The sequence below is a fragment of the Podarcis liolepis genome (assembly GCF_965112155.1).
Source record: "Podarcis liolepis genome assembly, chromosome: 1".
In the NCBI taxonomy this organism is placed as follows: Eukaryota; Metazoa; Chordata; class Lepidosauria; order Squamata; family Lacertidae; genus Podarcis; species Podarcis liolepis.
Window position 1 is genome coordinate 121,404,554 of NC_139554.1, and position 27,111 is coordinate 121,431,664.

Below are 27,111 nucleotides of genomic sequence, written 5' to 3' on the forward strand. Positions count from 1 at the left end.
AAAAAGACTTTGAATAGTCATTTTCCATCCATCCACCCAGAAGATTTAAGGGGGCCTGTTGGTTTTCAAATTGCCTGCATGATGAATGCATTGCAAAGCTGAAGTATATCTGAAAGGAGAGGTGCCAGACTTCATCCAGAGCCTGCCGGGGGGGGGGGGGGGAGAGGGATTCTAACAGAGCTGGAGGGCAAATTGGCAGAATCTGCCAATGCAATTAATGCAGCCTGTAGGGATTTGATGCCTTCCAAAGCAAAGGATCAAAATCTCAGCTGTCCCCTGGATATAAGGAGAAAGCAGCACAGACTATCAAGAACATGCAACTGTGCATATGCAGAAGGCTGCAGGCCGATTGTTGCCTGCCACATGCAACCTAATGCAAGTTCTGCAAGAACATCTAACAAGGCAGGTGGATACCCCAAACACTCTTGTTCAAAATGCAAGCGGCACAAGGCTTGCAGAGTGTTGAGTGCACCCCTCAAAGTAGGGCAGCGTCGGCCGGCTGGGCTCCCCACTGCACATCCAGGAATTGCAATCCAGAACCTCCGGAGGGCACTAGGTTGGAGAAGCCTGCTCTGTGTCTATGAACTTGTCCTCCCCCTGGAGGAGAGCAACACCTACCAAACATGTCCTTATGTGGTAGCATGCAGAATGGAAGCCAGATGTACAGAAAGCAGGGAGACCCAACACGTAAACAACAGCAGGCCAGCATCAGCTGTACCAGAAGAATATGGTGGCATTAGCAGGGAGACACCTCCGCCATCCTTCGTGAAGCACCCACATATTGGGGATCTTTAAGGGTGGTCCAAAATGCACCCCATTATTTGCCACCCCATTGAACAGTGTCAGAAATTAGGAAACCTTTTCAGCAATTTTCAGAAGGGAGGAAGGAAAACAGGGGGACGCTTCCTGGGGAAGGTGCAACATGTTAAGACAATGCCATTCCCAAGGGAATTGTGTGAAATAAAAATGTCAGCCACCAGCTGGTGGCTGTCAAGGCGACGTCTGCCACCATGAAAGTGACCACCATGGTGAAAAGGCATTTGCCCCTCCCTTTTTCATCTCCTCCTTTCCCCGGAAAACCAAGCTGAAAGCAAGCTTTCTGCTTAGCACTAAAAATGGTGCATAGAGGGGGAATTGTAAATCAATTTTCAGCTTGCACTGGCCTTGTAGATTAGAGCTAAATTATACATCACAATGAGTTCTTTCTCAGTTTTGGGGGGAAACTATATATTCAGCCAGGAGGAATAATGTTAATATGTTGGCGTTTCTTTTGTGGGCAACATTCAAACACCAACATATTAACATTCTTCCCCCTGGCTGAATATAGTTTTCCAAAAACTGAGAAAGGGAGACATCAGTGCCACTTGGAGTTTGTATTCCAGACACCAAAGTGTCATGGGACAGAAGTTGATCAGATCTCTGACATTTTGTAGCCTTGGGGAATATCACCCTTCTGTTTGCAGACTAAAAGTTTATGCTGAGTTTTGGCAGGCCAGTGTTGTGATGCAGCTAGCATGACTTTTTTTTTTTTAAAGTCATTGCATTTCAAGAAAGTGAGGCAATCTTGCCTGTGTTTCATTCTCCATTCAGACACACATCCCAGCCTTTTTATTACAGTGGACGAATGCCTTGCAAGACGGAAAACTCGCTAGACGAAAGAGTTTTCCGTTTTGGAGGTGCTTCGCAAAACAAATTTCCTATGGGCTTGCTTCGCAAGATGACAATGTCTTGCGAGTTCCTGCGGGTTTTTTTTCCTTTCCCCCCTTTTTCTAAGCCGCTAAGCCGCTTATCAGCTGATCCAATCAGCAGATAAGCCGCTAAAAGCCGATAATAGCGTTAATAGCGCTAATCCGCTAATCCGTCAATGGGCTTGCTTCGCAAGACGAAAAAACCGCTAGACGAAGAGAATCACAGAATGGATTCTTTTCGTCTTGCGAGGCACCACTGTATTATTATTTTTACTTTCCACATTCCTGAAGGTGAAATGTTTGTTGCTCTAAAAGGCCTAATAATATATTGGTACACAAACACACACATGGAGTTATTAGTTCTGTAAATCTGGTTACATCATTGTAACCAGGAATCCACGTGGGCACAGACAGTTTGGATTCACATAGATTACAAACTTTACTGGCCCATCAATAGTGACAGGTAAGCTCTCCCACACCGCAACCTAAATTGAATTGGCTTGGAAAAAAGCTGTGCTCTTTTATTCCAAAATCAGAAATAGCTTGGCTTGTTTTCTAAGTCCCTAAATTCCAGTTCCCCCCACCTTGGAAGCTAGTGGGCTTCCTGTGGGCATCTGGTTGGCCACTATGAAAAGAAAATGCTGGGCTTTTAGGTTCTTTAAATAATAATAATAATAATAAATAAATAATTTATTATTTATTATTTATACCCCGCCCATCTGGCTGGGTTTCCCCAGCCACTCTGGGAGGCTTCCAACAGGAAATTAAAAACACAATAAAACATCAAACATTTAAAAACTTCCCTAAAGAGTGTTGCCTTCAGATGTCTTCTAAAAGTCTGGTAGTTGTTATTCTCTTTGACATCTGGTGGGAGGGCATTCCACAGGGCGGGTGCCACTACCGAGAAGGCCCTATGCCTGTTTCCCTGTCACTTCGCTTCTCACAGCAAGGGAACCGCCAGAAGGTTCTCGACACTGGACCTCAGTGTCCGGGCAGAATGATGGGGGTGGAGACGCTCCTTCAGGTATACTGGGCCGATGCCATTTAGGGCTTTAAAGGTCAGCACCAACACTTTGAATTGTGCTTGGAAATGTACTGGGAGCCACCCCAACCCTCTCACTAACCTCCTGCCAATACCCTCCCTGCCCGCCCCAATACTCCAACCTTCCAAGCCCACTTCCCCATTAATAATAGCTATCTGATGACGTGGCAAGAGGAGCAGAGGGGCTGCCTTTTACAATTCCACTTGGATAAGGTGCAACTCCCAAGAGTTGCTGGGGCCATTATTCCTGTAATTAGCCCAGCAGAAAGGCAAAGGAGCCAGAGATCCAATCTCCCTCCATCCCTCTTCCCACGGCTGCTGCCCCCCCCTGCATTTATAGAAATGCAGGAAGGGTGTGTGCAAACCCTCCAAGTGTCCCTATTTTTCAGGGACATAAGCTGTTCCTGTTCCTGATTTGATCCTGGAATGCCCCACTTTTCCTTAGGGCGTCCCTATTTTCATTGGAGAAACATTGGAGGGTATGGAGCTATGCAACCCCCGAGCCAAGGTGATAAATAACTATACAACCTTTAGAATATGGGTAGGCAAACTAAGGCCCGGGGGTCGGATCCGACCCAATCGCCTTCTAAATCCAGCCCACGGACGGTCCAGGAATCAGCGTGTTTTTACATGAGTAGAATGTGTCATTTTATTGAAAATGCATCTCTGGGTTATTTGTGGGGCATTGGAATTCGTTCATTCCCCCCCTCCAAAAAAAATATAGTCTGGCCCCCCACAAGGTCTGAGGGACAGTGGACCGGCCCCCTGCTGACAGTTTGCTGACCCCTGCTTTAGAAGACATCTGAAGGCAGCCCTGCACTGGGAAGTTTTAATGTTTAATGTTTTTATATATGTTGGAAGCCACCCAGAGTGGCGGAATATAAATAATATGTTTTTTAATGGAATAAAGGTAAAGGGACCCCTGACCATTAGGTCCAGTCATGGCTGACTGGGGTTGTGGCGCTCATCTCGCTCTATTGGCCGAGGGAGCCAGTGTACAGCTTCCGGGTCATGTGGCCAGCATGACTAAGCTGCTTCTGGCGAACCACAGCAGTGCACGGAAATGCCGTTTACCTTCCCGCCGGAGCAGTGCCTATTTATCTACTTGCACTTTGACGTGCTTTCAAACTGCTAGGTTAGCAGGAGCAGGGACTGAGCAACGGGAGTTCACCCCGTCGCGGGGATTCGAACCGCCGACCTTCTGATCAGCAAGTCCTAGGCTCTGTGGTTTAACCCACAGCCCCACCCGCGTCCCTTTTAATGGAATAGGATATCCCTATTTTCATCAGAGAAATGTTGGTGGGTATGTGGGTGATGGATTTGGAAGCTAACTGGGAAGGGGTCTGGGGAATGAGTTGGGAAAACAGAATTATTCTCCGGCTTGGAATTCAACCAGCAATATTTTTTATTTCTGGAGGGGCTGCTCATTGTGCTTGATGAATTTTGCAAGGAACTGGAGCCTGAACTCTCCAAGCTTTATGGTAACTACCCCATTGTACAGTGCAACATTTGTATGCTCCAAGCCGCCTTGCTGAAGAAACTTCACACATGAATCTGTCTCATGACAGCGCCCATTCTTCTTTGCAGTCACATGCATCACATATGACATAGACTCACTCGGAGAGCCCAGGGCTTCTCGGATCATCATATAGCACAAAGTTCATATACTCCAGTGATACTTAATATGGGAATATCACATGTGCCAGAACTACGCAGCTTCCGCAGTTCCTTTCAGTCACTGGGTATCGCAAATGAGCAAGGAAGCCAATGCAAACCACTGACTCAAGAGCAAATATCTCACTTAAGCCATGATACAAGAGACTTGAGCAATGCTACTGAAGGAACCTGCCCCTCACATCTGTCACACTTCCCCATACTTCTCTGTTTACTTATTTGTTGATCTCATCCTGGCTCAGAAACCAAAGACAAGTCAGCTGGAGGGAGAGGAGGAAAGGAAGCCATCAAACAGAGAAATGCAGATAGAGAAAAGGGAGAAAGGGGAGGCTTTTGATCTTACCTGAGAGTGCTTCGTGTCAGGATAAATGTAGACCCAACTGACATGTTTAGTCAAAGAAAAGCCATTGTTGACATTTGTTAAAGATTGGAAACCTCCCACAGACTTTTTGTGTGAAAAAGAAATCATGATATCTGGATTGGAGATAATGTTTGTTTAAAGAAAGTGGCTTTGTTGGGTTTTATATTGGATTGGGGGGATGCGGGTGGCGCTGTGGGTTAAACCACAGAGCCCAGGACTTGCTGATCAGAAGGTTGGCGGTTCGAATCCCTGCAACGGGGTGAGCTCCCTTTGTTTGGTCCCTGCTCCTGCCAACCTGGCAGTTTGAAAGCACGTCAAAGTGCAAGTAGATAAATAGGTACTGCTCCGGCGGGAAGGTAAATGGCATTTCCGTGCGCTGCTCTGGTTTTACAGAAGTGGCTTACTCATGCTGGCCACATGACCCGGAAGCTGTACGCCAGCTCCCTTGGCCAATAAAGCGAGATGAGCGCCGCAACCCCAGAGTCGGTCACGACTGGACCTAATGGTCAGGGGTCCCTTTACCCTTTACCTTTATGGTGGAGATGGAGGATGCTTTCTGCCCGAGGACCACACATTATCTTCTGAGTAACCATTTGAGTAACCAACCACGCATCAGTGATGGGCAGAGTCAGAGCAAAAAGTGTGCAGAGCAACAATGACACATTTTCCCTTTCTAGAGGAGACTAATTTGTACACACGCCTGCTTGCTGCCTCTGTCCTCCATCATAGCATGGAAAACATTATCAAGGAATAACTGTGGAGAAGGCTACCAAAAAAACCCAGTGAGGGGTGTGGCCTAAGAAGAGAGGTGTGGCAAGGGAGGGGTATGGTCTGGAGAGAGTTCTGGTGGCCAAACAGAGACACCTGGGGCATTGTATTTGGCCCTTAGGTCTGTTCTATGATTTGGCCATCATAAAAACAGCCCCCAAAGGAAGTAGGGGGTTGATAAGCCCAGATAGGACCTTTTCAGTGGTGGGCCCCACCACTGGAATGCTGTTGTTTATTATATATATATATATATATATATATATATATATATATATATATTATTTGTTGCCTGTTTTCAAAGGAGAACTCAAAGCATCTCACAGCCATCAACTATCAAACAAAATAGAAATACAAACCGCAAAACACATTAAGCCACCATTGCAATAAAATGGCAATTAACCCAGGAAACGGAGTCTAGCAAACAGCAAAAGCCCAACTCCATAAAGCCAAAAACAACAAGAGGAGAGACAGAAACAGCATTAACAGAATTACTCTGCTGAAGAGCTTCTTAAATAAGCTGGTTTTAAGCAGGTACCTATTGCATTGGGGATCAGTAGATCGCAGTGGATCCAACTTGCAAGTTGCCGTGGGCCCAGTAAAAGAGACTGTGAGCAGTGATGGGTGGTCAGAGAGAGAAGAGGGAGAAGACTGGGAGGAGGAGGTATTGGAAGCTGAAGCGGTACCAGGGCTTAGTGAGCAGGAAGAGGCTGTTGCAGACAGAAGTCCAAAATCAGAAACAGAAGAGGAGGGAGGCCAAGGGGCAGATATGAGTCAGGCTTTTGAAGAAGCAAGGGTGTCTCCTCATGCTACTGCAACCAGCTCCCCTCCTCCCAGTCTACTATGACCAAGAGAGGGCTGAAGTGGGAGGAGCAAAGGTAGGCACGCCAACATAGTCCCAGATTGCTTGGGAAAGACCCAGGAGAGGAAGAGACTTAGGCAGCAGTGGGAAGACGAGGACCTTGAGCTTATACAACTGACTCATAGGGCTAAGGCCTACTGAAGAGTTGCTGTGCTCATTAGGCCTGACACTCCTGAGCAGATTTTGTTTCTTCTAATAAAGAGTTAACTTCGCTGACAACCCGTAAGCTAGCAAAAATGTAAAGAACCAGCTCTAACCTGTGTTGCAAATGTAAAGAAATATGAGGAACTATGTATCATATGTGGTGGAATTGCAAAAAGATAAAGGAATTTTGGGAAATGATCTACAATGACCTAAAAAAATGTTTAAATTAACCTTTGCCAAAAAAACCCAGAAGCCTTTCTCCTGGGGATTATAGGTGTGGAGATACCGAAAGATTTCAGATTATTTATGTATGCAACCACGGCTGCAAGAATGCTGTTAGCCCAATGTTGGAAAGGAGAGAACATATAGACAAAAGTGGGATGGCAGACAAAATTATTTGACTGTGCTGAGATGGTAAGATTGACAGTGAAAGTTAGGAATCAAGATCAAAAATTTAACCAAGAATGGGATAAATACAGACAATATTTAAAAGATCACTGTAAACATGTAAAATCTTTGGCAGGCTTTGAATGGCTACTGCAATGTGATATAATTCTTGGAAGTACTGGATAATTTCAAAATAGATGCTGTTTAATATGCAGTTGATATAGAAATGTAGAGAACCCAGGTTGGGGAGGAAGGAAGTCTCAATATGGGAAGAACTTTACCTTGTTCCCAACTTTTTTTTTTACTTCTTTTATTTACACTACTGATGGAGAGTTACAACTGTGATTCATTATAAAATCAATAAAGATTAAATAATTTTTTTAAAAAACTTCACTGACTCTGTGTGATTTATTGCTTGCTCACTCCTGACAGTTGTTGACTGAAGCAGAAAAGTGTTGTCGATGGAAGCAGAGAAAGGACTATGCCATGGGTAGGCAAACTAAGGTCTGGGGGCCGAATCCGGCCCAATCACCTTTTAAATCTAGCCTGCGGACAGTCTGGGAATCAGCGTGTTTTTACATGAGTAGAATGTGTCGTTTTATTTAAACTGCATCTCTGGGTTATTTGTGGGGCCTGCCTGGTGTTTTTACATGAGTAGAATGTGTGCTTTTATTTAAAATGCATCTCTGGGTTATTTGTGGGGCATAGGAATTCATTCCTTTTTTTTCTTCAAAATATAATCCGGCCCCCTGCTGAAAAAGTTTGCTGGCCCCTGGTCACTAAGCCCACACACCCTTTTCTATGTGCCCACTCAAAATAATCCTCTCCCAGAGTGGCTTTCCCTGCCCTGCATGAGCCTGTGTGCATGCATTTTAAAGCAGAGGTGGGGTTTTTTTGCTGGGACTACAACTCCCAGCAGCATCTGTTAGGCCAAAGGTTTTCCATCCTTCCTTTAAAAGCTGCCAGGATTCTGCAACCCCGAGTTTAGCTATAACAATCTCCCCCTCAACAGCTGCCTTTAAGTTACGAAGCAATCCTGCTTTATTTTCCTCCCCTTTTAGAACCAATAAGCAACCTACAGATGGTACGGAGGTCTAAAAGGAAAGGAAGACTCCTAAGAATGAATGCCCTAATGAGCACATCAGACTGTTCTCTAGCAGAAGACAGAATTAGCATCTGTTCTTGTGGAAGCAGACGAATAATGGGTGCTCTGCAGAGAAATACAGTTCCCTTACCGTACGGACTCAGTAGGTGCCTGGTGGTCTATCTGCCTGCAGAATTATCAAGCAGCAAAAAATGAGTTTCTTGGGACGAAGGCCCTGCCTGGAAGGGAACAGAACTCATTCGAGCGATGCCAAGCAACCTGATCAGCATTTGCCTTTTGAGTACATAGGATCTACTTATTTACGTAACCTGCTACTTCTGTTGGCAGAGGCCCTATTTTGTATACAGTGGTACCTCAGGTTACAGACACTTCAAGTTACAGATGCTTCAGGTTACAGACTCCGCTAACCCAGAAATTAGTTTTTACCTCGGGTTAAAAACTTTGCTTCAGGATAAGAATAGAAATTGGGCAGCAGCAGCGTGGTGGCAGTGGGAGGCCCCATTAGCTAAAGTGGTGCTTCACGTTAAGAACAGTTTCAGATTAAGAACGGACCTCCAGAATGAATTAAGTTTGTTCCACTTTTACAGGGACGTACCACTGTACAGGGATGTGGGTGGCGCTGTCGGGATGTGGGTGGTGCTGTGGGTTAAACCACAGAGCCTACGACTTGCCGATCAGAAGATCGGCGGTTCGAATCTCCATGACGAGGTGAGCTCCCATTGTTCGGCCCCTGCTCCTGCCAACCTAGCAGCTTAAAAGCACGTCAAAGTGCAAGTAGATAAATAGGTACTGCTCATGTGGAAAGGTAAACGGCATTTCCGTGCGCTGCTCTGGTTCACCAGAAGCGGCTTAGTCATGCTGGCCACATGACCTGGAAGGTGTACGCCGGCTCCCTCGGCCAATAAAATGAGATGAGCGCCGCAACCCCAGAGTCGGTCATGATTGGACTTAAGGGTCAGGCATCCCTTTACCTTTCCCACTGTACAACGATCAGGAAAGAAAGTACTTGAAGTAGTGGAAGCGGCAATGGAGCGTCAAATGTTGCCTGTCCTTTCCTACTATAGTCAAAGTCTCCATTCTACATGCAAGTATTTACAGTGTAATGCTTCTGCAAAGCTACTCAGAAGTTAGCTTCTGCCTGAGTTCAATGAGACCTGCTCCAAGATATGTACAATTGCAGTATCTGTCCTTGGGGGACTCCGCTCTCTGATGCTGTACCTTGAGATTTTCCATAGGGGAACAGTTAAGGCCAGAGGCGCCAGCTTGCGAAGGTGATGTAGAGGACTGAGGTTTGTCATAATGTCCTGATGTCCTGACGTCATGAGCAAGCATCGTGCCTCCCTAAGGTGGGCGGAAGCTTCCCGGGCTTTGGGAAGAAGGTGCCAGGGCTCTGAGAGGACGCTGGAGCCCTCCTGCCTCCAGGTGGGCTTGGGAAAGGTGGCAGGAGGGCTCTTGGACCCATTGGAGCCTCACACCTACCTCCCTAAGGTGGGGAGAAGCTTCCCAGGCTTTGGGAAGGAGGTGCCAGGGCATCCCTAGCTAGCAGGACCAGTAGGCATGGCTGATGAGAACTGTAGTCCAAAAACAGCTGGAGATCCAAGTTTGGGAAACACTGATTTAAAGTCAAAGCTACCACATCTGCACTTTCCAAAATGGAAACACACCCATTCTTTGAAGTTTGCACTTCTCCAGCCAAGTAATGTTTACAAAACAATAATAAATAAATAAATACATACATACATAAATACATATGGTAGGGTAAAGAGTGCATTATTATTATTATTATTATTATTATTATTATTATTGCAAAGCAATTTCCTCATATAGGGTGCATTTTGGATTAGAATATAGCATCCCCAAAATGCACCATATGTACGGGAAATGATTTGCAAAAATGTATATATTAAGAGAAATTTACACTAAAATGATGCATTTTCATAAGAAGTTGGAAAAAAAATACTGTAAACTGACATGGAAATGTGAAGAACTGAATTTATGACTGAAAACGTGAGAAACTAAAATTGACAGATTCTCCCATCCCTAACTTATACAGTACTGGCTTCTCCAACAATTATCAGGGTGAGGTCTTTCCTTTGTGGTAGCAAAAGCAGCAAAGGTTCCGTAGCACATAGAAATGATCACATGTGACCATCGTCACCAACATCGAACTCTCATAATAAGCTCTCATGAACCACTTCGTCATCTGAGCAAGGGGGAAAAAATGCCCTGAACTGCTCCCAGCAGCGGCGTGATCTGCAAAAACCATCCGTTGAAGCTTTTTGCAGCCCAGAGATAAACATTGCAGCTTGGTAATGTATGCAGCATAACTACTGCCAAAGGCCCAGGAATGAGGGGTGACTGTATACTTAAGTAACTCTAAATACTGTATACTTAGTAGCTCTAAAATGAGCAGTTTATGTTGGCAGATGAAACAATGTGATGCAATCTAGGATATTGAGAAGCTGGAACATTTGCAGAGGAGGGCAACCAAGATGATCAAGGGTCTGGAAACCAAGCCTTATGAGGAACGGTTGAAGGAGCCGGGTATGTTCAAGCCTGGAAAAGAGGAGACTGAGAGGAGCTATGATAGCCATCTTCAAATATCTCAAGGGCTGTCACATGGAAGATGGGGTGAGCTTGTTTTCTCCTGCTCAGGTGGGTAGGGCACAGCCCAATAGCTTCAAGTTACAAGAAAGGAGATTCCCACTGAACACCAGGAAGAACTTTTCGATGGTAAGAGTGGGACGGTCTCCCTTCGTAGGTTATGGACTTTCCTTCCTTGGCCATCCATCATGAATTGAGATTGAGATTGAGTTGAGATTCCTGCATATCAGAGGTTGGACCTGGTGACCCTTGAGGTCCCTTCCAAGTCTACAATTCTATGATTCTCCTCCCCATCACATCACGGCAAAAGAAAACAAGTCAGTGTGGGAAAGAGTGGGGGATGTTGGCGTGTGTGCATGGGTGCTGGATCATCACCTTGTCCTGCTGAGTGGGCTTGCATGTTCCTATGACCCTTGTGAGTGAAGTTGTCGGGGAATCTCGTACTCCCAGCAGGGTCACCCAAGGCGGTAAGGTCAAAGGGAAGGAGCTAGACAAAGAATGATCCAAGAAGTCATCAAGGGCAGAACAGGCAGATGATAACAATTGGTATGTTACAACAGCTGTGAAGGAGGATGAAGGCTGCAGGAGATCTACTGGTTTGTTGTGACTACTCATGCCACTGGAACAGAGCCTTACTGCGAAGACTGTGCATTGATCAGCGTACACTGATCTATACACATAAAACAAATTCACACACAGGCGTCTTCCAAAAACCCAACCCAGGACGCAAGGGAGAAACGTGCACACTGGGCAAACCCTCACTGTGATCAACTCCCACCCGGAAACCAATGTCCCCACTGTGGAAGGACGTGTGGATCCAGCACTGGCCTCCACAGTCACTTACGGACTCATTATTAAAACCGTGTTTATGGAAGACAATCTTGCTCGGCTACGAGTGATCGCCAAAGAAGAAGAAGCATGGGTGCTTATTGCCTCTCAGCCCTTGCACCTCCCGGCCTAGTTGTCAAACATTCTTTCCAGCATTACATGGAACTGCCTTTCTCTCCCCTGACTGCCTCTCCTCTTTAATCTTTGTTTAAATTGCCTCTCTTTACAGCAAGCCCCACCACCCTTAACTCTGTTAATTTACTCTGTAATGCTGATCTAATAAGTACTACATAATATCATCGCACAGAATGCTACTATTAATACCTGCGCAAGCAGTCTGTGACTGGTGCTGCATTTGCAATTTTGAGCGCGTGCATCAGCCGCTGCTGATAGTTTGGCAGCGCCAGATTCATCCATTGACCTCAGCAGACATCCAGCACAATGGGCCTATAACCTCCTTTCTCCTTGGTGGGTAATTTGGCAGCCAGGAAAATTATGTTGCTACAGCAGAAAGTTAACGTCTAGGGAAGGGATTGTGGCACCAGTTCAAGCAGAAGCTGAAACAGTAGGAAACCAAGGAACGATGTTGCCGTGCCTTCTATGAGCTTCTCAGAAACTTGGAGCTGGGAAATAAGGTCCCTTGGAGCCCCGTGGTTTTGGAGACATCTTAACAGGGCTATGAAATCATAGTCAGAGAACTAAACACATCAAATGATGGGCTGGTTCATCCTGAAATAGGCTGCCTTCCAACCATACCTCAACCAACCTTATCTTTCTTGCCCTGATCTGGTCACAGTGATCCATGCAACTGTCACCTCCAGGCTTGATTATTGTAACTCGCTCTATGCAGGGCTGCCCTTGAAGCTGCCCTAGAAACTCCAGCGGGTGCAGAATGCCACAGCGAGGCTACTTACGGGGTTCTTGCTGTGGGATCACATTCATCCAGTGCTTTACCAACTGCACTGGCTTCCAGTGGAGTAAAGGGTCAGGTTTAAGGTGCTGGTTTTGACCTTTAAAGCCCTATGCAGCCTAGGACCCGCGGACCTACGGGACTGCCTCTCCCGGTATGCCCCGCAAAGGACCTTAAGGCCCACAAATGACAACATCTTGGAGGTCCCAAGTCGCAAGGTGGTTAGATTGGTCTCAACTAGGGCCAGGGTCTTTTCAGTACTGGCCCCGACTTGGTGCAACGCTCTGTCACAAGAGACTAGAGCCCTGCGGGACTTGACATCTTTCCGCAGGGCCTGCAAGACAGAGCTGTTCCGCCTGGCCTTTGGTTTGGACTCAGTCTGACCCTTATGTTTTTTTCCTCCCCTTATGGCTTTGATCTATGGGCTACTATTAAAATGAGGCTGCATTTTAAATTATATTTTAACCTGTTATTTTAAATTGGGTTTTTTATTGTAATTTTACTTGTGTTAGCTGCCCTGAGCCCGGCTCTGGCTGGGGAGGGCGGGGTATAAATAAAAATTTATTTTTTTATTTTATTATTATTATTATTATTATTATTATTATTATTATTATTATTATTATTTACTTTTAGCATTTCATGGCCTTTTGATACTAATTTTTAAAACAATCCACTGCTGTACCAATGTATATATGAGACATGGGAAACATCTGCCCAGGGTAAATGTGGACTTTCCACCCAGCCCTCACATTTCTCCCCAGAACACATCTCACACTGGACATGCTTCACATCTCTCTCGAGTGTTTTTGCCTGACTGTAATGTGTCCTTGAAATCTGATCATGCCTCTTGCTTGCCTGCATTGAGGAGAGGGTGGTATCTGTAGAAACCAGCCTACTGCACAAAGGTAAAATTTACATGTATAGTGTGGGGAGGGCCATGGCCTGAAGGAACAAAATTCTGAAGGGGTGCAACAAGGCGCCCCCATGCAGGTTGTGGGTTTCACAGGGATCCTTGTCCCACCTTGGCAAAAGTGGCAGAGCAACCCATTGGGGGACTGCCACCATCACCTAGATGCATCCTGGTGGGCCAACCTGTCCTTGGCTCCCTTTCATTCCCTGCCTGCCTGCTGCTGGGGGGTCTCTGGGCCCTGGAGCCCAGCCCGGCCTCACTACCACGTCCCTGGTAGAGGCTGGCAATCACAGAGGCTCCACACAGGCCAGACAGAGGGTTCCATCTACCTTCCTCACGCTCCTGAAGGCACATTCCTGAGGCCAGGCCACCTTTCAGTCTCCAGGCGGGTGGGGGTCTCTTTGGCAGCACTGATAGCTAGCCTGCCCTGGGTGCCAGCAACCCATGCTATGTCACTGTGTCCACTCACTTTTTTTCCTCTGGTCCCACCCATCACCTGCTTGTGGTCCTCAGCACACTGTCCAAAAGGGAACACAACTCTCGAGCTGGAAAAGGTCTCTCTCCGCTGTCTGCTGTATATGAACCTGCCAGCTGTAGAGGATCATCGGGGAATTGCTGCAGATCAGACTGGTGTTCACAGGACAGCCACAGGTGCAAAAAAGTGGCCAACGCTCTCTCCAAACCTAACCCTCCAGCCATAATGCCATGTTGGCTCACTTATGAACCCTTTGAGTGCAGAGGTTGCTGCTGACCCTAATATTCAGATGATGCTGGTCTCTTTATGGAACTATCATCCACTTAACTCCATAGCTGCTAGTTATGATGTCGAGCCACAGCAAACTATGGAAAGTTCTTAAAGAAATGGGAGTGGCTGATCACCTCATCTGTCTCCTGAGAAATCTCTATGTGCGACAAGAAACTACAGTTAGAACTGGATATGGAACAACTGATTGGTTCAAAATTGGGAAAGGAATACGACAAGGCTGTATACTGTCTCCCTGCTTATTTAACTTATATGCAGAATTCATCATGCGAAAGGCGGGGCTGGATGAATCCCTAGCCGGAATTAAGATTGCCGGAAGAAATATCAACAACCTCAGATATGCAGATGACACAACCTTGATGGCAGAAAGTGAGGAGGAATTAAAGAACCTTTTAATGAGTGTGAAAGAGGAGAGCGCAAAATATGGTCTGAAGCTCAACATCAAAAAAAGGAAGATCATGGCCACTGGTCCCATCACCTCCTGGCAAATAGAAGGAGAAGAAATGGAAGCAGTGAGAGATTTTACTTTCTTGGGCTCCATGATCACTGCAGATGGTGACAGCAGCCACGAAATTAAAAGACCCCTGCTTCTTGGGAGAAAAGCAATGACAAATCTAGACAACATCTTAAAAAGCAGAGACATCACCTTGCCGACAAAGGTCCGTATAGTTAAAGCTATGGTTTTCCCAGTAGTGATGTATGGAAGTGAGAGCTGGACCATAAAGAAGGTTGATCGCCGAAGAATGGATGCTTTTGAATTATGGTGCTGGAGGAGACTCTTGAGAGTCCCATGGATTGCAAGAAGAGCAAACCTATCCATTCTTAAGGAAATCAGGGCTGAATGCTCACTGGAAGGACAGATCCTGAAGCTGAGGCTCCAATACTTTGGCCACCTTATGAGAAGAGAAGACTCCCTGGAAAAGACCCTGATGTTGGGAAAGATGGAGGGCACAAGGAGAAGGGGACGACAGAGGATGAGATGGTTGGACAGTGTTCTCGAAGCTACCAGCATGAGTTTGACCAAACTGTGGGAGGCAGTGGAAGACAGGAGTGCCTGGCGTGCTCTGGCCCATGCGGTCTCGAACAGTCGGACACGACTCAATGACTAAACAACAACAACAACATGACGTCGAGACTACCGACAATTTGCAAATTCAGAAAGCGTGACAGGCTGCAGTCCTCAGATCACTTCCTTGAGAGCAGTGTGGTGCCATCCAGATGTGGTGGACTACAGCTCCCTCAATCTATTACCACTGGCTATGTTGGCTGGGGCTGATGAGAGTTGGGGTCCACAACATTTGGTGGGTGCGACATTGCCTACTCCTGCTCTGAAGCCCATCTTGCTGAAGCAAAAATATTAACTCAAGCAACCAGACAGTCTGCGTGCACTTCTCAAATCCAGTCCTTAGAGTATACTCAAAGCATGTACTTGAATTTCTCAGAAAACAATTTCCAGGAAACCTTTTGGAAAATAACAAGTCCCTCCCTGGCCAAGTGGCTTCTCCCTTTTTTCCATTAACAAATTTTGGGCATGGATCCCTTTTTAATACTGCGCAATCTCATTTTGATATCCTTAAAGGAAGCCATGAGCTTGGCACTCATTTCTCTTGGTTCTCATCTCTCAACCAATTACTTCCTTCATCCAACAATATGAGCTAACAATGGAGTTTCTTTGCCTGAAATTTCTCAGAAGAGAATTTTTGTTGTAGTTGAGAAAACGGTTAAAATTTTCACCCCCATGTCAACAATATTTTGAAAAAAAAAACCCACTCCTAATTGTCCAACCCTTCCAAACAGAATTTGGGGAGGGAAATTGTGCTCGGGCCTAGAATTTGACCCCACCGGATTAATATCCACCTGCTGAAAAACTGCTGGATCTCAATTCATGAACTGCTTCACTTGCTCAAAGTTGTAACAATTTGGTGTATCTCCTTTGCACCACAGACTAGCAACGCAAATACCTGAACCTTTCCCCAGCCAGCTCCTCACTTCTACCATTTGATGTTGAGTTTTTCTTGATTCAGCTTGTAGTTCCCCCAACTTTAGTTTTTGAGTAATAACAAGCTCCATCTGCTGACTGCTGCAGCAATAACTTCAAGGTGCAAATAAGTGGGAGGAGCTTTGCGTGTGATTGGTTAACTTAAAGTCTCCTTGTGCATCTGGAAGCAAAAGAAGTGACATGTAAAGCAGTACCAGGTGACTGGGTCTAGCTGCCATTTAAATCTCCCATCATGCCCTTGAGCAGCAGTACATTTCAGGAAGCTAAAATAGCAGCTAGTCTCAGGCATTATTCATAGTGCTGGGCCAGGTGGATTGTATAAAATAGAGGGCCAAAGGGGCCTAGCAGCTGCCCAGGGATAGCAGGTGCTGGTACCAGCCCTTGCAGGGATCCGAGGGAAGCCTCTTCATGTGGCCCAACACAACTACAATGGTACCTTGGTTCTCAAACGCCTTGGTTCCCAAATTCTGAAAACCCGGAAGTACGTTTTCTGGTTTTCGAACATTTTTTGGAAGCTGAACGTCCGATGCGGTTGTCTGCTATTGTTTCCAGGGCGCCTGCACCAACCAGAAGCTGCGTCCTGGTTTTCAAACATATTGGAAGTCAAACAGACGGAATGGATTAAGTTTGGCGCTTTTGTTTTTGCTATTTATTTTGCGTTTTTTTAAAAAAAATAGGCTTTTTCGGTTGTTTTTGTGACTGTGTGGAACCCAGTTCAGCTACTGATTGATTGTGTGATGGCAGAAATGGACAAAAGTCCCCCATCCAAACAAAGACTATCATCAGAGCAGGTAAGGGGAAAAAAATAATTTTAATTTTTACCATCTACAATACTGTCTTATTTATTATAGTACAGTACATTGATTATTGCTTTCATTTTGTGGATCAATGGTCTCGTTAGATAGCAAAGTTCATGTTAAATTACTCTTTTAGGGGTTGTTTTTAAAAGTCTGGAACGGATTAATCCGTTTTGCATTACTTTCTATGGGAAAGCGCGCCTTGGTTTTGAAACGGACTTCTGGAGTGGATTAAGTTTGAGAACCAACGTACCACTGTGGTAAGCCACAGCTAACAGCCCTTTGTGACAGACTACCAGGGATCAAATAGGATCCCTGCGTTCATTGCCTGCTTGACACTTTTGGAACAAGGCAGGGAATTGCCAAGCAACTGGCCGGCCAGAATTCTATGACTGCTGCTGGTCACAAGTTCTGCAGGCCTGATTTGACCCAGGCAGTCGTACCACCAACCAGCCTTGGCCAACTCCCTTCAGCTACAGCCAGCACATCTGGAGTGCAGCAGGATGGCAAAGCTTGTGCCAGATGGAATGTCCTCTGGAAGGCCAGTATCAGTCCCACCAATTAATATTATGCTAACGGAGCCACATAATGCAGCTCTGAAGACAACTAGTCCAGTATCATAGGTCTTCAAATTCTTCACCAGGGGCTACCATTAGCTCTTGATGAATGAACAACAATGGACACAGAAGGGCTGCACCACAGATTCATAGAATCATTATATTATTGTGTCCAGATCTTACTCAGGATATGTTGGAGTGGCTTTTATTTTATTTTTTATTTGAATGTCTTATTGAAGACTGGCTTGTATTACGGCCAGCCTGAGTCATGGCCATCATTTATGGTGTCACTGGCTTGTCCAATATGAGCAGCAGGTGCACGATAAGGTAGTCCAGGGCAAGAGGAACAGAACGTACTCCCAACATTGTCCAGAAGGCAAATCCCAGCCATTCCATTTTCATCTAATTTCTCTGTGTGCCTTAACATGATTTCCAGACTCGGTCTCGGAGCTTATTGAATAGCCTGGGGGCAAAGCACTGTAGAAAGTATCTCATCTCGATCTTTCCCCCCTGTATATAAACACACACACACACACACACACACACACACACACACACACCACTTCCCAGTGTTCAGTGCCACTCTGCCGTACCAAGAAATGGAAGTTCTCCTTGTCAGAGTTAAAAGGCTGAAATCCTGCACACAGTGAAAGATGGGGCAACGTCTTCTCTCATTCCAGAAACTGGAGTTACCCAGAAATTGGGAATATCTCTCTACATTTCCCATTCCCTTATATAAGGTGGGGTGGGAATAAGTCACAGCACTTGACAACAGTGCAACCTGCCCCCATCTCTCTCTCTCTCACACACACAATGAAATACTCAATTATTCCCTACATGGATGCAAAAACTCCTCATAATAACGTGTGCGCGTGTGTGTTTTGCTAAGTAGTTCTGTTTTCCAGCACAAGTTCAGAAAGGTCTGAAACAGGGCCAGGACTCACTGGGGCTCAGTCTCAGGATCTGTTTCCAACCTGCCCCTCAACTTGTGCCTTTAGTAGGAGCTTGATTGGCAGCAATTAGGAGGAAGCAATGTTCGTCTGCACTATTCCACGAAAAAGCTTTGCCAGCTGATTTCTGCAGATCAATCCTCAGCTAAAAGCACAGGAGCAGGTTCTCTCCGGCCAATTGGCAACCCTACCTGGAACATGTTTTTGCCGGCTCAGTGAATAACTACAGCCAGCGCCCCCACGCTCAGGATGAAGGGGGGGGGGGCTTTCAAGGCAGATGGCTTTCAGGAAGAGTTGAGGTCCAATGACTGACTCCCTTGTTAGAGAATCGGAACAGTGTCCAGAGATTGCAGATACTCCGAACTCCAAGCACCTTAAATGAATTTTGTATAACTGTATCAAGGCACTGATATTGTATTCATTCAAAAACATTTATAACTTACTCTTGGGTTTTTTAAAAGTGTTTTGTTTTGTTTTTTAGATACTGTTCAGCATGGGAATTAGACTTATAAGTTAAGATAATACATTAAAGAAAGTGAATAGCATATACAGTGGTACCTCAGGTTACATACGCTTCAGGTTACAGACTCCACTAACCAGAAATATTACCTCAGGTTAAGAACTTTGCTTCAAGATGAGAACAGAAATCATGCTCTTGCGGCACGGCAGTAGCAGGAGGCCCCATTAGCTAAAGTGGTGCTTCAGGTTAAGAACAGTTTCAGATTAAGAATGGACCTCCGGAATGAATTAAGTACTTAACCCGAGGTACCACTGTATTTGTGTTATTTTGTGGAAATAGCTGCTGCTTTAAAACAAAACAAAACCCAACTTCAATTCTTCCATGTTCACTAACTTCAAACCTACCGCAAAGCCAAACTGGAACCAGGCAGAAGAAACGAAGTGTACTCTGTGTCTAATTTAATTTCACTGCTGGTGGCTCTGAGGTTGCTGCTTTTACTCACCAGGCAGTGATACAAGGACAGAGCATTAAATCAATCTCTTGGGAAGGAACAACTTGCAAAGTAACTAAGAATCTTAGACTTCTACAGAGTATCCTTGTTCCCTTCTCCTTTTGACAAGAACTGTCGTTAAATATTTACATTTGAATGTAATCTCATATAGCTATTTAGAGATAGGTGAAGAAGAGTAATGTGCCAAGCAGAATAATTTTTAGCAAGGAAGATTATGTAGCTCTGATACTTAATTTAGGGATTGATTAGTCACTGGTTATGACATGCTATACAAGCTTAACGGAGTATTTCCTCTGTTAAAATCAAACAATGTACATTTCAAATTAATATATTGTGACACTGAACAGTGAGGTGGGCAGGGTGGGCATGTTTGGTTGTTCACTTGCAATTATACAAAGAATCCTTAGGCTCGCCACACCCGTCTCCAACCTTTCAGAAGTTGGACTACAACTCCCATCATCCTTTACCATTGGCTATGTTGCCTGTGGATGATGGGAATTGGAGTCCAATGACATTTGGAGGCTGAACCAGCTTGGGAAATACTGGTTCACCATAACAAATCTACTCCTAAAGTGCACAGCAAACTACAGTACAGATTAAATGCATTTAAGAATCTACAAGAATAAAGACCTGAACACCTAAGCAAAATATAGATTCCATACTGAAATAAAATGAATTTTTAATTACTATGTTGAGAGGTAGTTATGATACTATTCACCCTCTACTGAGGTTCCATTAGCGTATCAACTCCAGACCATTACATGGATGTAAATCCCATTGCCTTCGACATAATCTACTTCATATTTGTTTGAGAATGTGGATTTAAGCCACCTTAGGCAGACCTGTGGGAAAATACGGTCTCCTGGAATAGGCAGGACTTATGCAATGTTCCATGCAATGTTTACTTTCAGGTACAAGCCATACAAAACATCCACCACCTTTCAATTAAAGTTTTTGATGTAGCCCTTATGGTAACATTCAGTCTCAGCAAAATGCATAAAAGTTTGGTCTCTAACAACACGGATTGCACCCTCAAAATCAATGGGACTCAGTCTGTTCAAGCAGTCTGGAATCTTCCTTGGATTTTGAATTAGGGTTGCAATTTAGCTTGAAGCGTTCTCTCCCTGTGAATTAAGGAGCATTGTTGAATTACGCACTGCCTTAACTTGCCTTTGGTGTATCAAAGCCATCTTACAAATCAACTTTTCCCGCAACTATTTCAGTGGCTTCCTGGATGTATAAAGAAGATGCTATATGTTTGGCTGAATTGAAAAAGGACAGAAAATCCCGATTCCGAAAAGGCCACAGCAGCTGAACCCCCCACACACAACCTGAAGCTGACGACCCTAAAGAGCCATTTGGAAGAACAGCATCTACATTTTCCCAGAGAATCTTCTATCTTCTTGACACCAGTTGGCTACCCTGCCAAGCACCTTAGACTAGCTGCCAGGTTTTCACTCCGACTTCTCTGCATGCAGAGAAATAAATTGCCCAGTGATGGGTTGTAAAGGGAGATCCCTGATTTGTATTCTCATTAGTGAATTAAGGAAGGAGAGATCAATCTTCTTACCTTGAACTGACAGACGCAAGTCACGGTGTCTCCAATTCTTAAGCACTCTCCGTCAAATTTACAGGTATTGGTGTCGCAGAGAAAGAGATCATTTTCTCTGTCATCATAACCTCAAACGCAAAGAGAAAAATGCTGTCAGCCTTGGGTCTGGCAAGAAATATAAGGCAGGGGCAGTTGCTTTTCTATGTATGTGGCACACCTAACATTGTTGATGAAGCAATGTGCAATCTAGAAAGGTTGTCTTCTCATCCTCGCTTTGCCTTCCTCTTCCCCATTTCCAGAGGAGTTTGCAGTCCCTGTTAATCTCCCAGCTCCTCCTCAACGCCTTCTATGAAAGTAGTTTCCATTTCCACAAAAACCAAGCATTTGGTTGCAAAGCAACATGATTCTGCACCCCTCCCCATTAACTCTTCTGGTCCAAAGTCTTAGAATGGGCATTTCTCCAGGCAGTGACATAACAAAGCCCCCTAATAATAAAGATAAACAGGCTATGTGCTTTTTGTGATAGGCTGTCTGATTCCAATGAAGATTGATCACCTCCAGGTTAATAGGAGGGGTGCCAGCTTCTCGACAGAGCTGCTGAAAGGAGACCCAGCTCCTTTCCTCCAGTTTTGACAGGCAGGCTAACAAATCTGGCTGGAGATTCAGCTCATGAATGCCAGCTCAGATTTCAGACCTCAGCTAGTTGCCATCCTACTCGGAAAGTGTGTAGCAAGGTATGAAGCCAAACAGCCATATTTGGCTCCGAAGTCGTCAAGATTGTGTTCTATTGATTTTATTAACATCTCTGTGTTCCTAGCCATGTCCTGGTTGTGCAGTAAAAATGGAAACACCACCCATAGGGCAAAAGTGACTTATTGACCCTAATGATTATACACACACACACACACACACACACACACACACACGTATACACACACACACACACACACAGAGAGAGAGAGAGAGAGAGAACTGAACTATGGCATTCTAGTTATACACCCAAAGTAATCCTGGGGTAATTAAAAATAAATAAATTAGAGAGCCACAGTGCTGGGCTAAATAATGCTGTATTTGCTGCAGGGGTTAGGGTAACTTGAGATATGGTAAAGTATTGGGCTTCCCATAGTTTGTGAAATCAGATTTGAGTTATAAGATAGAAGTAACATGCTCTGTTATCTATCCAGCATATATGCTGAGAGGAAATGTAGGTGTTTTGTTTAAGATACAAAGTTACACAGCATTTTCAGTGAAGGGCAAACTGCATCAAAACCCTACTAGTGTGTTTAGAAATGTCTCTGTGTGCAGCTGCAGATACACATCTATAGCTGTATGCACAATGTTTATTTTTCTCTCTGTGTGTGTTTTTTTTAAAAAAAAATATCTGGAGATGCAGCCTGCAAAAGAAGGTACTCCCAGAAGCATTTGCAAACCAGGATTGTGTGGGAAGCCCTGTACAAATGGTAAACACACTCCAGACAGAACTACAATTAACCTATTGAGGATGAGTCTGGTCATAGGAAAAGACAACGGATGGAGAGAGGGGAGGTAACTCCCCAGTTTCTTCCTTATTCAATTAGTACATTTTACTTGAACTGTGTCTGGCAAACCACTTTAAGCAGGGCTGAAGCTGTCTAGAGAAACAAGGAAAAGGCAAGTCTGTTTCATGACAGAAAGAAGAGGAAAGAGCCTCAGGAGCCGATTCAAGATTATCTTCCTTTGTGTGCTGTGTGAATTTGGGAGTAAACACTAGCTCTAAGTTCCCTTCAAGAACAACAGGATTCCTTTTTTTAAAAGCTAAGAGGGGGGAAAGCAGAGAGATAAAAGGTTTCAGGCAACCCCAATCTCTGTTTTTAAAAATAATATATACAGCATAGTCTTAAAAGCTTTAAGGCAGGTGGGGGTGGAATAGCTTTCCAGATTAGCAAATTTGCTGGTTCTTCGAAAGGAGATCTAACGCAGCCTGCAAGATCCTATGACCTCTCAGAGAATCACAACTTGATTTATAGCATCTTCCCCGTCTCTCTCCTGCTCCAACTTTTAACACTTCTAAAAAAACAATAAAAGATCCACCCTTGGCGAGTTACCCGATTGCGCCCAGACTGTGCAAGTCTGCAGAGATGATAATCAAAAGCCCATTTGAAGCAGAGGCAATTAAAAAGGTGGCGAAACAAGTAGAGAAAGATCTATAGATACTTTCCTGACCAGCCATTCTATTCCTTTCGCCTCAAATCCGACCTGTAATTTCCAGACAGCTGCGCGATGTGCCAGAGAGGTTTGGAGAGACTGGCTCAACCCCACCCCTCCGATCTCTTTTTAGAAGATGCTTTCGTTTAGAGACGGATGGGCATTGCTGTACATTTCTCTTTTTTCCCCCACCCCCTCTCCCGCTCCGCAAGCTTACCAGAGCAATTCCAGCCGGTAGGCGTTTGGCAGTCACTTAAGGAGGTAGGGAAAGCTGCAAGTTTCACCGGTCGGGCTACGATGAGAAACAACACCGGCAGCAGCAACCAGCAAAAGCAATCGCAAAGTGTCCAGCCGCTGCTCCACTGCCGAGGTGGGGAAGATTCCCACAACACCATGACTTCGTAACTCAACTCCGCAGCCGCAGCAAGAGGGAACAGCAGCGTCCCCCAAAAAGCGAATGGCTCTCTCGGGCTGACGGGGGAATCCTTAGCATCCCGGGGGCCCCAGCCAACAGCAGGTTAGGAAGAGGCACCCAAGTCCTGGCATGGTGATGATGGCGAGGATGGTGATGATGATCCTGAGAGTTTCAGCAGAGATATCCAGGGGCCTGGCCCAGCCCGGGGAACGGCATGAGCAGGGATGGTCAGGAAGGAAGAAGAAGAAGAAGAAGAAGAGGAGGAGGAAGAGGAGGAGGAGGAGGACCGGGAGGCTGGAGCAGCCGCTGCCATAAAGGGGTCGGGCTGGGCTGGGCTTGGGGGAAAAGAGAGTCAAGGCACCTCGCAGCTCCGCAGCCGCTGCCTCCTCTCCTGCTCTGCCGCCCGCATCCCTCTGGCGTTGGGAAAGCAGCAGGTCCCCTCAGCCCGCCGGGGTCACGTGGCGCAGGCAGCGCGGGCCGTGATTGGACGAGCGGGATGCAGGTCCCTGCGAGGGAGGAGGAGGAGGAGGCGGCGGCAGCTGGAGCGAGAGATGCTGATGCTGCGCCCGCTCCGCGCTCGGCAAGGCGAGGCGCACCGGGGAGGCTCTCAAGCGGCGGCAGCAGCAGCAGCACCCAGCCCCACCCTGGGAGCTGGCTGACTGAGGGACCATCCAGCAGGCAGAGCAAAGAGGAGGAGGAGGAGCAGGGAGAAGCGGCTCCCGGAGGAGGATGGATTGGCAGGGTGGTGGGGGGCAAAAGAAGGGCGGCAGCAGCTGCACCTTGCCAGGTAAAACGGCCGCCCCCGTCCGTCACCTGGCGGAAAAAATCCCGGCCGGATCTGCAGCGAGGAGCGTCGGGCGCGCTGTCGAGCCGCGGGCGCTTCCCCCGCTGCTGCACTGGCGAGGAGTGACTGAGAAAAGGCACGCACTCCTTGCACTCAGCCCCAGTCACCAGGCATGGGAAGTTGGCTGCGGTCAGCACGCATGTGCAAGCGCCGTTGGCGAGTGTGTGTGTGTGCGTGCGCGCGTGTGTGGGTTGCATTGACCGGTGCGTGTCTCCAAAGTAGCCCCGTCGGCGTGCATGCTCGCTCCCTGATCCACCTGTGGGCTGTTGTTGTCTAAAGGACTCGGAGCGCCGAGGCGAGTGCCCGGCTTGGAGCACCTCGCAGGAAAGCCTCGTATCCCCCACGGAGGGGTGGGTCCCACGCGTGGGGGATGTTCCCCTTGCGCGGTCCCCACGGGTGGACTGCTCTCGCCACCAGATTGGCCACTGCTCTCGCTCCGGTCGGCTGCTTCTACGTGGCCACCTGCAGTGCCTCCTTGCAAGATTTCAAAGTTCCTAGTCGCGGTCTAAAGGGTATGTTGCTCCCCCCCCCATGCAGGGGAGGGGGAAGGAGGGAGCAGAAAGTATAAAGTGGCTGTCACGCGAGAAACCGCAGATCGGATGCGAAAAGGGACAAATGGACCAGAAGGCAGACATCCAGCGTGGTGACATCCAGCGCGCTCTCGGAGGCGGGTGTCCCCTTCCGGGAGAGCTGGTGCGGGCGCGATTCCCCGCTTGACTCCCGCAGAGGCAGCGCCCAAGGGCTGTCCTTAGAGCTAGCCATAGGGACCGAGGTCCCTTCGGTCCCCCCAATAAAATATTTGAGGGGGCTGCCCTCCCTCCCCCGAAGTTGATGGACATTGCCATTCAAATGATGTCCGTGTGCTGCGTCTGGTGATCGATTACGTGAGCTCTCCAATATTTTATTTAAGTTGGCACTCCTGGACTAGTAACCGTCAGGTGACGGCTTCATTCAGGAGGGTCCCGGGGTGGGGTGGGGGGCGAGGGAGATGAGGGGATCCCTAAGTTTGCCACCACCATCAGGGCCACTTGGACATATAAATTATAGAAGAGATTCCCTTGCCTTCTCCTTTCCGCCTTCCGAACTCCACACACACCCAGCACAGATGCGCAGGCCCAAAGTCTAGTATTTTGACTGTGGGTGCGTGCATGCTTGTTTAGTTATTTTTTAAATCTCTTGTTTTGTCTGGCTTTTGTCTTAACGGCGCCCTTCCGTCATCCAGTCGCTCCCCTCACCCCCCTCCCCAGTAACCAGAGAAGGGAGGCGAGGATCCTGTCTTTCTGAAGCCAGGAGAAAGAATTCATGTGGATTTTTTCAACCTTTCTCCGCTCCCTCTCCGTGGAAAAGACTCACTCTCCGTGCCTCACATAACAGAACTGGTGGTGGATGAGGAGCTAAGCTCTCCGCACCCGCCAGCTCTAAGTGACCCGTCTCTCTCTCTCTAGTATGCCAGAAAGCCGGGATCGGTCTCATCCAGGTAAGGAATGCGCTACCCTCCCCCTCCCAACTCCCACCTCCACCCAGCCCCCACAATGTCCCGCCCACTCTTCACACTCTTGTTCTCCTTTCTCCACAAAGACTCCATTTTTGACGCGCGCGCCCCGCGCAAACCCTCCCTGTAACCCAACCTAGCAGAGATCAATTTGCCCAGACGGCATCAAAGAAATCGTTTGCTAGACAACAGCAGCTTAATGCATTTCTAGGAGGAAGGGAGATGCCCATTAAAAAGAGCGAAGGGGAACTGTCATCTAATATCCAAGGAAGGAAGGAAGGAAGGAAGGAAGAGATCGCGCCTTGAACCCGAGTTCTGTAACAGCAGAAGAACGCTCGCGGCTTAGCTAACGATTTTGCAACCTTCGAACTTGCAAGGCGCGCCAGACTTTCCTTTCTTTCAAAGGAGCCAGGGAGGCAGGCTGAGCAGCTTCGTATGAAAAAGAACCCACTGCAGCAAAAAAGAAAAAGTGCATATGATACAATTACGATGATAAAGATGAACTTGGCGAAGCTTCTGCTTCCAAAACATTGAAGGGTCTTGGGAGATGACCACGTATCTTCGCAATAACATTTAACCACTATCCAAGGGAATCCGAAATAAATGCACAAGAATCGCGCAGCCCCTCCTGCAAAACACACGCACCAACTTCAGCAGATTGAATGGCTGTGAAGGATTAAGAAGTGCAAGTACATCCCGTCAAAATCCCCTCCCCCTTTTTTCGTATCTGAATTATTGAACTGCACAATACATGCCCCCCCTCTGCAAACGTTTGGGGTTTTCCCCTTTTCTCTCTTTCTGTGGCTTCATTTGTACAGACTATAGCAGTAGCCACCGAGGAGCAGACCCACAAAACTCCACCATGTGGCAGGAGAACATCATCAGTCACTGGATATTGCATTATGGAAGAAGCAGTTAAATAAATAAATGGCTCCTAAATGAATTCCGAGAGTCAGATGCTGTCAGCAAGGGGAGAGCTGGAGAGACCGGAGTGAGTTGCTCGCAGGATCACTCAAGGGTTTTATGAGTCAGAGGAATTTAAAAGGCGAGCAGAGTGTTTCTAATTATTTTGTTTGTTTTTTAACAAACAAACAAACCCACCAATGGTTGTTGGGTTTTGAGAACATAACCAGAAGTAAATACTTGGGAATTTTTTTTTTTTTATATTCAGGTACCATCAGGAGGGAAGGAAAACGTCTTCTCTAAGACCCAGGGAGAGTAACTAACAACACTTCAAGCTTGTTAAAAAGCTTGGTGCTGTGTATAATGTGGAACTGGGGCTGGAAAGGTTGCGGTGCTCACTAGGT

The 27,111-nt window shown here is 46.5% G+C and overlaps 1 protein-coding gene and 1 long non-coding RNA gene across 2 annotated transcripts in view; one reads left to right on the plus strand and one right to left on the minus strand.

Annotated features, from left to right (window-relative positions):
• The window catches only part of LOC310690998 (tomoregulin-2-like), a 39,834-nt gene extending 13,939 nt beyond the window's left edge, over window positions 1-25,895 (minus strand). Inside the window, exons 1-2 of the mRNA XM_083470560.1 lie at window positions 23,271-25,895; window positions 20,888-20,997 (exon numbers count right to left, since the gene is read on the minus strand). Of these exons, the coding sequence (XP_083326686.1) occupies window positions 20,888-20,997; window positions 23,271-23,448 (288 nt within the window). The 5' untranslated portion in view covers window positions 23,449-25,895. The remainder of the gene's footprint in view (window positions 1-20,887; window positions 20,998-23,270) is intronic.
• Window positions 25,699-26,882, plus strand: LOC310691231. The gene is made up of 2 exons (XR_014518400.1): window positions 25,699-25,789; window positions 25,891-26,882. It is a non-coding gene; the product is annotated as an uncharacterized lncRNA (long non-coding RNA).
• Window positions 26,883-27,111: the final 229 nt, after the last annotated feature.